This window comes from Triturus cristatus, chromosome 12, assembly GCF_964204655.1.
Source record: "Triturus cristatus chromosome 12, aTriCri1.1, whole genome shotgun sequence".
Classification (NCBI taxonomy): domain Eukaryota; kingdom Metazoa; phylum Chordata; class Amphibia; order Caudata; family Salamandridae; genus Triturus; species Triturus cristatus.
In genome coordinates this window covers 66,063,435-66,078,163 of record NC_140595.1, presented here as the reverse complement: position 1 = coordinate 66,078,163, position 14,729 = coordinate 66,063,435, and the positions used below count along the sequence as shown (strand labels likewise).

General features: G+C 45.6%; 1 protein-coding gene across 1 annotated transcript in view; it reads right to left on the bottom strand.

Moving 5' to 3' along the window:
• MYO1F (myosin IF) overlaps positions 1-14,729 on the bottom strand; it is a 241,106-nt gene that overhangs the window by 113,188 nt on the left and 113,189 nt on the right. Inside the window, exons 3-5 of the mRNA XM_085638355.1 lie at positions 13,043-13,132; positions 11,017-11,111; positions 6,820-6,907 (exon numbers count right to left, since the gene is read on the bottom strand). Of these exons, the coding sequence (XP_085494481.1) occupies positions 6,820-6,907; positions 11,017-11,111; positions 13,043-13,132 (273 nt within the window). The remainder of the gene's footprint in view (positions 1-6,819; positions 6,908-11,016; positions 11,112-13,042; positions 13,133-14,729) is intronic.

Sequence of the window (14,729 nt, the reverse complement as noted above, 5' to 3'; positions counted from 1 at the left end):
TGAGGTTTACCCTCCCAGAGCAAATAACCTACCTCTGCGTTAATAGATTGAAAGTAGGAGTCTGGTACTAGAGCGGGCGCATTCTGTAGCACGTAGAGGAAGCGAGGGAGAGCCATCATTTTGAATAAAGCCGCTCTCCCCAGCAACGTCAGCGGCAGGGAGTGCCAATACTTGACATCCCTTTTCAATCTTTTGAGGGGTGGCAATAAGTTGCGTTCCAGGTAAAGCGCTGGGTCCGACACAATGTGGATACCAAGATATTTGAAACCATTCTCCGCCCTTGGTATTAATACTCCACCCGGGAGTTGCGGCGGGGGCCCCTGTAGAACGTAGAGCACAGACTTCGCCCAATTGATCAAATAGCCCGAGAAGCGACGATAAGAATCACAAATGTCGAGCAATGCAGCTATAGACTGCTTTGGCCGCGTCAGATAGACCAAGATATCATCCGCATAGAGGGAGATTCGATCATCCCAGCTCTCCGTCCAGCGAAGCCCGGATACGACCGGGTCTTGCCGGATCCAGGCTGCCAAGGGCTCCAGAACCAGGGCGAAGAGCAGGGGGGACAGAGGACACCCCTGCCTAGTGCCGCGCCCCAACGCGAAGTCTATCGACAGTCGGCCATTCACCGTTACCTGTGCCAGAGGGTCCGTATAAAGTAGCCGCACCCAGGCGCAGAACTTGGGCCCAAAACCAAAGTGCACTAGTACCGCAAACAGGAAGGGCCACTCCACTCGGTCGAAAGCCATAACCGCGTCCAGCGAGAGTATAACCGCATCCTCCTGGATGTGCGGCCCACTGGCCAGTATGCCGTGCAACCTTCTGATGTTCATTGCAGTGTTGCGCGCCGGCATAAAACCGGACTGATCGGGATGAATGAGTGCGTGCAGATGCGCCTGAAGACGGGTCGCTAACAGCTTTGCCAATATCTTGGCTTCCACATTCAGGAGTGAGATAGGCCTATAGGAGGTACACTCGGTGGGGGGTTTACCAGGTTTCAGTATTGCGACCAGCGTCGCCACCCTAACATCCTGTGGAAGCACCCCCTCCGCCAGACTGGCCTCGTACATCTGTAGTAAGTGCGGCACTATCGTGTTTGCCTCACGTTTGAACAGCTCCACTGGAAGCCCATTCGGTCCCAGTGCCTTTCCCGACTGAAGGTCGCGAATAGCGAGGGCAATCTCCTCTGCCGAGAGACTCCCTTCCAGTTTAAGCACGTCATCAGGGGCCAGTTTCGGAAGTCGGATGTCTGCGAGGAAGTTTAGATTATCTTCTACAGTGGTTGTCACTGCGGAGGTATAGACCTGCTCATAGTGGGCCGCGAAGGCTGACACTATGTCGTCCGGGCTTGTCACCTCCTCCCTCGATGGTAAACGCAGCCTCGCCACCCAGCGGTCGGCCCTTTCTTTTTTATCAAGCCACGCGAGCAGGCGACCCGCCTTGTCCCCTAGCTCATATATTGTGTGCTGTGTTTTCAGCAGACGCAACCGGGCCGCCTCCCACTGATGATCTCTATAAGCTTGTTTCGCTAGATTAAGTGTATGCGCGTTTGCCTCAGTGGGGTCCTGGGCGTGTGCCTCCTCCGCCACCTCCACTGCCACCTCCAAGGTAGCCACTTGCCGTGACGCTTCCCGCTTATGGGCTGTGATTACTGCAATGGCCTGCCCACGTAGCACTGTTTTGTAGGCCTCCCAGAGGACAATCGGCGAGGCGACCAAGTGCAAGTTCTCCGGAAAGTACTGTTTTGTAGTTTTATGCAGCGTTTTTCTCACAGTAGGGACCTTAAGGTAGCCAGGATGGAGCGGGAAGGTGCGCCTCCTGCCCGAGAGACCCGAGGAATAAGTTAGCAGCATCGGGGAATGGTCGGAGATGCCCCTGGGGAGGTGCTTAACCTCCCGTACGCGGGTGATACACGTAGGAGAGGTGAGGAGGTAGTCAATACGCGAAAGACTGTTGTGCGTGCTAGCATGATGTGTGAATTGACGGGTAGTAGGATGTCGCATGCGCCAACAATCAATCAGCCCCATAGCGTCCAGGAAGCCTCGCATGGGTGTAGAGGTCGCGCCAGGCCGCGGGGGGTGTTGATCCCAGTCTGAATCCATTATGGCGTTAAAGTCGCCCCCCACTATCAGTTCTCCCTGGGGTAGGCCCAGTATGAACTTTCCAAAGGCCGGAAAGGCTAGGGAGTGAAGCGCAGGGGGGAGGTAAACTGTGACGAAGTTAAAAGGACAGCCCTCCCACTGGCCCGACAGCGCTGCAAAGCGCCCCTGGTCATCAGCCCAGGTCCCAGTCACTACCAAGGGACAGCTTTTGCGGAGGAGGATCCCCACCCCTCTGGAACCGGAGGTGAATTCGGAGTGCGCTGCCATTTTGAATCCCCATCTATCCAGCGCCTTCACGGCGGTGCCAGCCAAATGGGTCTCCTGTAGGAGAGCCACCGATGGTGCGTGTCTCTTAATATGTTGCAGGACCAGACCCCACTTAATCTTATTGTCCAAACCATTCACATTCCAGGACATCACTGACAGCGCGCCCGGGCCCCGCTGATCAGTCACCGATACATTCGCCATCAGTGTGTTGCGGTGCGCGCCGCGGGTGCATGCAAATATGTGTCAGGAGCAAACCCTGTGGTGGACTCTGGACCATCAAACCATGGGTGAAACGCAATCGTGCTGCCAATAGGTGTACCCTTCCTCCAAATCTCAGGTGCATACTAAGAAACAACAAAGCAGGGAACAATACTACAGCCCCGCAAACCAATAAAACGAAACCCCCCCCCAGTCGCCGACCCCCTCCCTGCCTCCCTGCTAGACGGATCCCCAACTACCCGCCTCCCCAACCGAGCAGAGTGCTTTGATCCCATAAACTGTACTTGCGTGCTGGGGGATAAGAGTCCGAGAGTCCAAACTGTAGTCCCCAAGCCTCCAAGACAGCCGTCCATCCGGCCGTCGCCAGCACGAGGTCTCCCGGATCTCTCCGGGCAGGCCCTGCGTCCGCAGCACAGGCCAGAGCGGGCGAGGGTTAGTAGTTTATCGTCCCGTATTCTCAGCCCATCGAACGTGTGTGTCCCCCCGCAGCACCACTCCGCAGTTCATTCACTACTCAGAGCCGTGCAGGTCCCCAGTGTCTTCATTTATGGAGGGCGGGCCCTGGCGCTCCGGCGCGGTGCTTGTGCTGTCCCCCTGTGCTGTAGTCGTTTGTCGGCGATGTCGTCGCGAGGTCTCATCACCCCCTGCCCGCCGCCATCCCTCAAGCCAATCGTGGGCCTCCTCCGGAGTTTCGAAGAAGCGTGTCTTACCGTCCGCCACCACCTGGAGTTTTGCGGGGAAGAGCATTGCGTACGGCAGTTCCCGTTTACGAAGTTCTTTCTTGACTTCCAGAAAGCTTCTGCGGCGCTGAGCTACCGCCGCCGTGTAATCCGGAAAGAAAGAGACCTGAGAATTATGGACTCGCACCGGCGGTGTCACTCTTGCCGCCTGGAGGATAGCATCCCGGTCCCGAAAGTTAAAGATGCAGGCCAGGATGGGTCGTGGCGGCGCCCCGGGTTTGGGCTTACCTCCCGGCACACGGTGCGCCCTCTCCACTGCAAAGAGGGCGGATAGTCCCCGCGATTGTAGCTCAGACTGAATGAGGTTCTCGACGTACAGGTCCATGGCATGGGTCCCCTCACCTTCCGGGACCCCAGTAATACGAATATTGTTCCTCCGAGAACGGCCCTCCTGATCATCAAGCTTTGCCGCCATGAGTTTGTTGTCAGTCTCCAGCTGCCCAACTCGTTGAAGCAGGGAAGCGGTGTCTTTCGTGAGGGATTTCGCCACCTGCTCCACCTCGGTCACTCTTGTTTTCATTTTTTGAAAATCCGCTCGAAGGAAGGACACATCAGCAGAGATTGAACCCACCGTGGATTGTACACTAGCCAGAGCCGCCATAATATCTTCCAATGTCACCTTGGCCGCTCCCCCGGAGTCCGGGGCCCCCGCCGAGAGTTCTTTGCGCCCAGGTGGGCTCTTTGAGTCTTTGGCAAAGGCATATTTGTTGAGTTTGGCCTGTGCGGACCCGCGTGGGCCCTTTCCCCCCATCGCCTCCTAGTTCGGCTTGCAGTGCCAGGTAATCCCCGCCGCCTGCCGCCAGTCGCGTACACCAGCGCGGCCTGTCGGCTTTCCCCGGTCCAGGAGCAGTGAGGGAGAGCGAGGCGTCCGGTTCCGCGGCTATACCCCACTGAGAGCTGCGAGCAGGTGGGGAAATCAGAGGCGCCCCGAGTAGCCCACCGCAGCCAGCGGCGCCGTCGGGCCCACACTTTGGGAGTGGCCTGGGACTCTCCGGGTCCGAGGGGGCACCTGGCACCCCCGCCTCAACCACAGTCAATCCAGCCCCGAACCACCTGCGGAAGCGCCCAAAATAAATATTTTTAATAATTGTTTCACTATATCTATATTTATATAAACACACACACATGTATATATATGTGTGTGTGTGTTTATGTGTTTATATAAGTATACAGTTATATATAGTATTAAATATTAGTCGAATGTATTTATTTTACATTATATTAAATTTATATATTAAAATATTCAACATTTACTACTTTAAACTCTATAATGAAAAATAACAACACTTTTGTATAGTTTTGGGCGATATTAATGTCAATGATTTCTTTCAATATCTATGTACTTACCATTATAAGTGTAGGATCACAATCATGTACTAAACAATATTTTTTACACTATTTTTGCCAACCATGGGGCACATGCATCAACAATGCCATTTGCGATTCCTTATTAGCGAAAAATAAGGAATCGCTAATAAGGAATAGCAAAAGGCTATGCATGTAGGAATCGCTATTCAAATAGCGATTCCTTAACTTTCCTTAATTGCTACTAGCAAATTGCGAGTAGCAATTAAGGAATGCCATCCCAATCATTCCTATGGGCCTCCAGGCCCATAGGAATGAATTGGAGATTGCATGAGCAAATAGCGAGTACCAGTAGGTTCTCGCAAATTGCTCATGCAATTTCAAGGGTGCAAGGGTGTCAAAATGACACTCTATTGCACCCCTGAAATTGATATGTGCACATATGTTGCACACACACATGCTCTAAGGGCATGTGTGTGCGCAACATGAAACTTTGAAAAATGCACAAAAGTGCATTTTTCAGACTTTTCGCAAATTACCATGCAGTTCATCTTCATGGTAATTTGCTCCCCCTATTAGCGAATTCGCTAATTTTTTAACTTTCATGCATTGCATTTAAGGAATCCCAAATTGAGATTCCTTAAATTAAGGAATCTCAATTTGGGATTCCTTAAATGCTATCGCTATTTAAGGAATCGCTATTTAAGGATTCCTTAAATAGCGATTTCTGCTTATGGGTTGATGCATTGGGATTGGGTATTTTTAACTCAATACCGGGAGCTATTAGCGAATCGGTATTTTACCGACTGGATTTTGGCTTGATGCATGAGGCTGCATATTGCTTACCACAATACTGTGTCACTGATGCGTTATATTTCCTGTCACACAGAACATTGACTATTTTATGATTCATTTCTCTACCTGTTATTATGCATTATGCATTTGTATGGGTACCTCAATAGCAATGTTTTTCCATAGTTTCAGAGTGACAGCAGCTGAAGCCATTTTGTGAATTTTTTATGTATTTTATATTTTGTAGTTTTTATTGGTGTTGTGCAGCTGTGCACCAGATTTTCAAATATCAACCAATTCCTTACACAATTATCAAGTGCTTGTTGATATATGGAAAGATCAATGGTTTTGTTGGTAATAAGTGTGTCCTACTCCATTCTATGGTTGGGCAGTTAAAATTCATTGTACATGCCCCATTTTCCCTTTTCATCTGTACCGCATATTACAATTCTTTTTTTAAAAAATTTTGTTAACACAGACTGTGATATTATCCCTTCCATTGTCGTTGGCAATGTCTTTTAACCATAGCTGCTCCATATGTCATTTGGCTTCTGCTCTTTGTAAGTCCAAGGGGCAAAGCCGGAGGGCTTCTGGTCAGGTGAGAAGTTTAGGAGTAACTGTTAGTAGCTGAGAGGAAAAGCATATTAGTTGAGTTGATGGGTTGGAGGAAAAGCAGAAAAGTTGATTGAATTGGTAGGTGGCTGAAAAAATGTTAGTAAGAATGTGAGAACACTAAATTTTTATGACAGAACATCACAGGAACCCTGAATCTCAATCCATGTGCATCTCAGTGTTGTTTCAGCATATCTGTTGGGTACAGCAAGGCTTAATTGTCCAGCCCTTACGGGAAATAGTTTCACTGCTATGTATTGGTTATTCCATTCTTCCCAATCGCAATTAATGGGGGCAAAGTGTAAGAGGGTTGAGATAAAAAGTTATCATGGATAAAAATTTGAAGACCGCGGCATAATATTAAGATCTAGAAGGAATCTCAATCTTAAAGGGGCCATCCAGTGTAGAGTAAAAACATGGTTCTCTTCACCCATTTCTACATCGCTAACAGTCAGCGACAAAGGACATTCCAAAATATTATTTTGTTTAAAGATGTTTACTTGGGGGTTTGAGACTATTGTGACATCATTCACTGGATGGCCCCTTTAAAACGGGACTGTAGTCTTTCACTATAAAGTTGGTTCACGTGAGAGGGATGTTGGAGTAGAGCTATACCAAAATAGTACTGCAGAGATTGAGATCATTTTGCCAAATATTTTTAATTGTATAACAATAAGAAATTGTTATAAATCGTCCGAGAATGGAGAATATCTTGAGGCAGAGATGGGAAGGAGCATGAGATTGTTGATGGATTTATCAGAATTAAAACATAAATGACTTACCTGTACTTTTTCACCACCTCCTGAGACTTTGGAAATATAGCCCATGATATATTTTGCTGCCACTGTTTTTCCAGCTCCACTTTCTCCACTAGGGGCACACAAGATTACAGAGAAATCACATGTGATTAAGGCTGATTAAATAAGTTGGCTTTATCACAATCCTGGCTTCCTTCCGCTGCTCTATTAACAAGAGTGACACCAGGTAGCAACTCACGAAAAGATCCACTTCTTCTTTTGTGCACTTAAAGTTTTTAAGGTGTGCAAAAGCTCAGCTGCTTTGGCAAAGGGCAGATCCAAACTCACAGTGATATTCTAAGAGACTATCAATATTCGAATTCTGACCTGCCAAAATATTTACTATCACAACATCACAAAGTTATGTTTATATAGCTAAGTATAGATTTACAATTGTTAACTCCACATATGTGTACCATCGCCATGTACATGTCTTCACAGTGTGTAGATGGGCAGTTAAGAATCGTAAATCTATACTGACCTGTATGTACTTACCCCTACGATAAAGTGGTATTCAATATTTTGGCAAGACGATATTTTTATTCTTGATATTGTGACAAACAGCCCTCACAGGCTCGCCACCTGCAGGTGTTTATTCCCACAAATGGAACATGGTCCTACAGAAATTCAGTTTGTAATTGGTATGCAGTACTAAATTTAGGGGGCTGTGTTGGAACGTGGATATTTCCAGGGAAGAGACATTCACATACCTTACCAATGGTTTTCACTCTACATGTATAGATGGACATATAATCCAAAAAGTGTGAAGGAAATTCTTAAATTGGCTGGAAAAGTTCCTTTAGTCAGCCTCATATTTCATGAGGTGCATGGATATCTCCAACTGGAAACATTGGGGATATCTCCAACTGGAAACATTTCCCTGGGCAAGAAAAAACTTAATTGTGTGGTTGCAGAGTTATGCCACAACAATTTAGTTTACATTTGTTTACGTAATTCACATATTACTTTTATTTGTTAGTTTCTGTTCTAATTATCAGGTAGGTTTGAAGTACTACTATGGATTATAGCGAAAATCACATTTGACAATAGTTCATAATAAAAGTTGGGTCACTGGAGTATTGACAAGGCCTTGACATACTTTCACCAGTGTAATAGATGAAGCTGGGTTGATATCACAAACTCATTCACAACCGATGACACAGGTGGTGATGTTTCAGTTAGCCCTGAGTGATGGCTCAGTGGATTTAAGCATCTTCAGTGTTTGAAACCACGATCCCATGATCGAATCTCAACAGGTTCACATAGCTTTCATCCACCCTTTGGCAGTAAAGCCAATCCTATTGAGTTGTGTAACGAAAAACATGTTGTAAATAGTACAGAAGGTCCTTTGGTGTGAATGTGCATTTTACAAATGCATGTCTGTATTACGTTATAAAGCACAGCCATTCACCCCGATGAGGAACAGTTGAATAGTTTATGTCATACAAACTTTGTCATAAATTTGAACCTCACATCTGTTTATGTGACAGTGTTTACTGGGAGGTGGAAGTAGCTAACTACTTAAATTTGGAATAGCCAAAAGTATTCATATTTTGAAAAGATCTTTAGAAAGCTGGATGCATATGGTGTTGCCATTCCAGCTGTCTTAACATTATGACATTTTTGTAACATTTGGACAATCCATTAACCAGAGGAGTAACGGATAAAGAGGGTCTCTCTATTTTCCTCTCTGTCTCCATCTGAAACATCAGTTCTTTGGAATGTACTCTTTAAAAAAAGCCATATATTTAACCACTATTGGCCTGAAAACGAGTCTAGCGATCCGAGGACCGCCATACTCACCAGGACATGGCGGTGGCAGTCCAGCCACTGCCACACTGGCGGTCTGACCACCTTATTAGGACTTTGGCTGTCGAACCACTATTGCACCACTGCAACTGCCAGGGAACCGCATTCTCTGAAGGTCCCGCGGCGGTCTGAGGGCTGTAATATCTTTGGTGGTGCCCTGAGGCACCACCAAGCATATTACGACTTTTCTCCCCGCCAGTAATGTCATGGAGGTTCTTTCTCCATGTTACTGCTGGCGGAGAGAGAAAAAAAGGGAACTTACAGGGCCCCCTCTTGCCCCTGTGCATGGGGTGCCTGCAGGGGGGCACATGCTGTTCCCCCTGTAGTTTTGCACCCCCAGTTCCTGCATGGGAAGGAATGCACGACAAGGTACATTCCTCCCCGTGCAGAAACGTGCACTGGTGGTCCAGCAGTGGTGCTGTTGAAGGCTCACAATGAGCTTTTAAACAGTACTGCCACGGGACCGCCACGCCGCTCGCCTACCAGACCCAAACATTTCTTGTAATCTGGCAGGTGGGATGCAGAGACTCTTGGCGGTGTGGGGGAGCAGCAGTGGAGTGCCACCCACTCCCCCATTGCCCACTCCTGTACCGCCAAAAGTCGTAATCGGGCCCCATGTCCTTCCCCTTTTCACTAAAGGAATTTAGGGTTACATTGAGGGCATACAGATTCTATGCCTGACTGCAAGATGAAGTTTATAGTTCTGTGCTTTAGTATACAATTTTTCCCTTTTGCCCACAATTATTGATTTTTGATCTTTGCTTATTGCTGTACATTGCTGATTGAAGAATATTGTTCCTAGCAACTGGCCAAATAATTTAAAGTATCACACTTTTTTCTCTCCTGGAAACAGATTTACTCGTTTATGGATTTAGTCCTTTGGGAGGTCTTCTCCTTTACACAAACTCACAAGTATTTGGGTATTCAGAAATCTTTTGTATAGAGTAAATGAACATGAGAACAGTTACAGACTCACTCCTGTCACTAGCAGGAGTAAATCCCTTTCAAGGAGTGAAACAGGAGGACACCACCCAACTTGACTGGCCCCTTCCACTTTGTGGGAAATCAATCATCTTTGGTGTCAAGCCTTCCTGTGCAGTAGTCCATTCAGAGTGAATACACCCTTCCCTCGGTTGCAACTTATTGTCTTGCAATGTAAATCCTGTTTTATGACAGTTATTTGCTGAACAATGTATGTGTTGTGCTTCCTGGCTCTTGTCATGACCTTTGCTACCAGCAATTTCCATGGGAAACGCCCGCTCATGTAAACTAATGTAGAACAGGTACATACATGTTGCGCTCTTTTGCTTGCCCGTGCTTTAGTTGACCTTTTGTGTAATAGTGACTTTCTGTTACGGAATCATGGTACAGTTCATGTGTGCCACTGTCCTGTGTGTTTTGTGTTGTGCATGAGCTCTGACCAGCGCCCTTATTCCATTTTTTCTGTACCTTTGTTCCTATGTTTGCTACTCTAGAGTCAGGGGACCGGCAAAGAGAGGAAACTTCAGATAGTGAGCAGGGTATCAGAGCTCTGCTTACTCCCTGTTCCTGCCACAGCATCATGACCTCGAAGACCAGGAGCAGCAAGAGGCAGCCATGCCTAGCAGCTACTTCATTGCCTATCCATAACTCATGTTCAGGAATTCATTCATTGGTTTTCTCCAGAGCTTGGGACTCTTGTGTCTAATATAAAATGAAGTTCGACAACAAACACAATACACCCCAACATACTCAATAAAAACTAATATTTTGCAGTCTCCTATGAGCCGAAAGAGCGTAGGGCATGGTCAGTGACTTGACTGTTAGGAGGTGGCAGATAGACCTTCTGAGTTATTAGTCAAATTGTACTTTCCCTTTAAGAGGTATTCTGAGAGGTATTCTTGCTGATATTCATATTAGTATTATACTCATGAAGCTTTCTCTGTCAAGAAATAATATCGAACATTATATTTTGAGTAGGCCTTTTAACTATATCACTAGACTTCACAACACTCAGTGGTGTAGAGTTTTTTTTTGGGGGGGGGAGGGGTGGCGTCCTCCACCCCTCCCCCCCCTGATCTGGCACGTGGCCAGCAGGCGGCATAAGCAGCGACCGCCACGGGCGGCATAAGGGCTAGTTATGCCACTGACAACACTGAATCTTGTATGCATTCCCACCACCCAACTCAGTGGTGAAAGTTTTAAAGACCTTAGAGATTTGAATCTCTAAGTAGACCCTCGAGTATTTACATTTATGACCTGTTTGGTGCACAGTTCTTTGCAGAAGTTGCACAAACCCATTGGTGTAGGACATTAACTGCCTGCATGGACAATACACATAGGTTTGCAGCACCGGTTGATATGAATGTTTAATAATACAAGATCTGGCCTTACCTGATGATGACACATTGGTTTTCCCCGTCAATCAACATATTGCGGTACATGTTATCTGTCAGCGCATAAATATGAGGAGGATTTTCATACTGGGCCTTGAAGAGTGATAGCAGAAAATAGTTTTAAAAAAGTTACCAAATGGTCCACCTCATTCATAGATCATTCATAGTCCATCTTTATTTTTACATATGCACTGCCTGTACTTTTCAAAGTTAGACTCATGGACGAATCAGTGTGTGTGTTAATTTGTTAAAAAAGGGATCTAAGGGGTGTATCTCACCAGCCGAACCAATTTGTAATACTTTTTGCAAGGTAATACAAAATATTCAGGGTTTTTTTAAAGCACGCAGACAGTTTTGTTTCAAAACATATCTATGGATAACTGATTTTGCTCTTGTGTAAATTCCTTATCTCTACTGGAGAAAATTGAATGAGAAAGCTGGGAAAAGTTGAGTGAGCAAGGCACCTACCAACAGATTTAACACTACATTTATTAATTCTGTCCAAAAATGTACGTTATCTGGAACCAAAACAATAATGAAGCAGTCCAGTTTCTTTCTATGTCTTAATTTAATTCCTTAGGCTTGACCGCTGGGTGCGTTTTGCATTTTTAATGAAGTTAAAACATTGTATAGCTCATGTAATTTTAATATGGATATAGCGATTTTAACATACATTTATGGCGAATCTATGTCTAACTGCTGTTTTTAATTTTAGTATTTGATGATCATATCTTTCTGTAAAATAACAATGTATTTTATGTAATTTGTATAATTAGTTTAACAAATCACGCAATGAGACAATTGAATAGAAGTTAAATTCCCTCCTGTCCACCAAGCTCACCTCTCAAATTGCTGTTGCAGCACGTTATTCATAGCTGAGGAAGATCTAATATTATATACTTTTCTGTGGCTTAATGTGGAATTTGGACGAAATTACCTTACTAGTATAAAAAAACACCTGAAATACTGCAGTGCGATGTTTTTGCCGGCAACTTATTATTTCTGCACAAAAGTTGTGTTATGTTGGGAGAAATACTACTGTAACAATTGTGAAAATGCGTTGCAGGATCTGAAGGGGAGAGCATTACAGAGAAGGCTCAGATCGGAAGTAAAAAACACCAACATGGTGAATGGTAGGGCAGAATATAGCAAAGGTTCTTCCTCCATGTTACTGCTGCCAGTGAGGAAAAACAGGGCCCCCTCTTGCTTCTGTGCATGGGGGTGCATGCAGGAGGGCACATGTTGTGCCCCCTGTAGTTTTGCACCCCCAGTTCCTGCACGGGAAGAAAAGCAGGAAGGCGGAGGCAGATCTGAGTTAGTGCTGGTCACTTCTAAAACCAAAGACGGGACATACAGTACAACAAAAATGTAATTTAGAACTATATTAACATGTAGATCTATCCTTGCTGTGAGAGACACCAGTGGTTTGTGGAGTGATCTGTAATGGAAGGTGGGAATACTTGAGTTCGGGCCACCCACACTGTATCGACATCCCAAATATCATAAGGAGGCTCCAGGTTTTAAAACCCGTATAATACAGTTTGTGTTTAACTCTTAATCTGGTTAACTCTTAATCTCACCCTAGCTTCTATCAACTAATTCTACACACCACTGATAATGTAGCATTTTATCCTACATCTAGTAGGATCAAGACTGGTTGTCATCTCATGTGGATTTTATGTTTTGTCCAATTGGTATAAATTAGTTATGGCGCTCAACAAACAAGTCAGATGTTTATGTTTTTAAAAATAACTTAATCAAGATCTGCACCTCTTCCTATTCCATTTGGTTACGTTTACCATTGAAACAGGGTCCTTTGAACAAACCTGATATGATAAAAGAAGTCACTTCTTTGTTTCGGTGAAGCAAAGATGAGTTTGCATGATGTTAAATGCATTTTCAGCCCATCTGTAAATATTTTACTGTGGTATTCTCCAATAAAATAGTATTAATGATCTCGTCACTTAATCTTCATCAACACTACTCAGGTCTGCTTTCTGTGAAATTTCAAAACAGGTACTCACGGCTCCTTGGTAGAGTTCAATCTCCCGGTCGGTGAAATAAGGCATCTGTTTGAAAGGGTTCACTGAGATGAGCACAGAGCCAATGTACGTCTGAGCTGGTGGTTAAGGGAAGGTTAACATAAGAATGTATACATTTGGCAGATAAATACATCACACATTCCATGTACCCTCAAAGGGGAAACACCCATTACAACGACGGTCTTTTCACGCGCTGCCATCGCAAGGAGGCTTTACATCGCATGCTTTTAGAACGCATGCTACAACTGCGCAATGACTTTTACATCGCTAGTAATGACAACGCGTGTGCAAGATGATGGATTATGACAGATGCAAGATGACGCATCGAGGATTTTAATGCGTGGCTGGCACTATAGTGGATGGATGGATGGATGGATGGAGGATGGATGTATGGATGGAAGGATGAAAAGATGGATGAAGGGTGGATGGATGAAGGATGGATGTATGGATGGAAGGATGAAAGAGTGGATGGATGGATGTATGGATGGAAGGATGAAAGGGTGGATGGTTGAAGGATGGATGTATGGATGAAAGGGTGGATGGATGAAGGATGGATGGAGGATGGATGTATGGATGGAAGGATGAAAGGGTGGATGGAGGAAGGATGGATGAATGGATGTGTGAAAGGGTGGGTGGATGAATGATGGATGGATGAAAGGGTGGATGGATGTATGGATGGAAAGATGAAAGGATGGATGGATGAAGGATGGATGGATGGATGGATATAAGGTTGCATGTATGAATGATGGATGTATGGATGTGTGAAAAGGTGGGTGGATGAATGATGGGTGGATGGATGGATGAAAGGATGGATGGATGAAGGATGGATGTATGGATGGAAGGATGAAAGGGTGGATGGATGAAGGATGGATGTATGGATGGATGGATAGAAGGTTGCATGTATGCATGATGGATGTATGGATGTGTGAAAAGGTGGGTGGATGAATGATGGGTGGATGGATGGATGGACGGATGAAAGGGTGGATGGATGTATGAATGGAAGGATGAAAGGGTGGATGGATGTAGGGTGGATGTATGGATGGATAAAAGGTTGCATGGATGAATGATGGATGGATGTGTGAAAATGTGGGTGAATGAATGATGGATGTATGGATGAAAGGGTGGATGAGTGGCTTGACTGTAGGTTTGCCAGTACGATATGTCACACATTCTGTGCTCTTCCTCAGTCTTCAGGGTAGATGGAACGCAAGCTGCTCTTCGGCAAGCAACCTCTGGAACAAGCACCTGGAAGGAACCCTCTATGCTGGGCAGCAGGCTCCCTCTTCTCTTTGTGGGCCCAGGAAGTATGTAGTTCTCAGAGAGTGGGTGAAGGGTGGCAGATGTCAGCAGTCACAGTCCTTGCTCCCGGGGGGTGGCACTAGGTATAAAGTTATGTGCAACTCAAGCAGCCCGGTCGAATGCAGCCAGGGCAATAGATTTATACTTTCACAGAGGTGGATACGTTGCAGCAACAGAATCACTAAGGCTCACAGACACAAAATCAAAACAATGTGGACAGCGCTATCATTGTCTCCAGACAACAATATGTTTGGCCAAACACTCCTAGGGAATGAAAGATGAAATAAAGCATGTGAAATGTAAGCAGAAACAACATGGTGAACTTAACGCTTTTACTGTCATGCAGAATTCAACGAGTATTTCAGGCTGA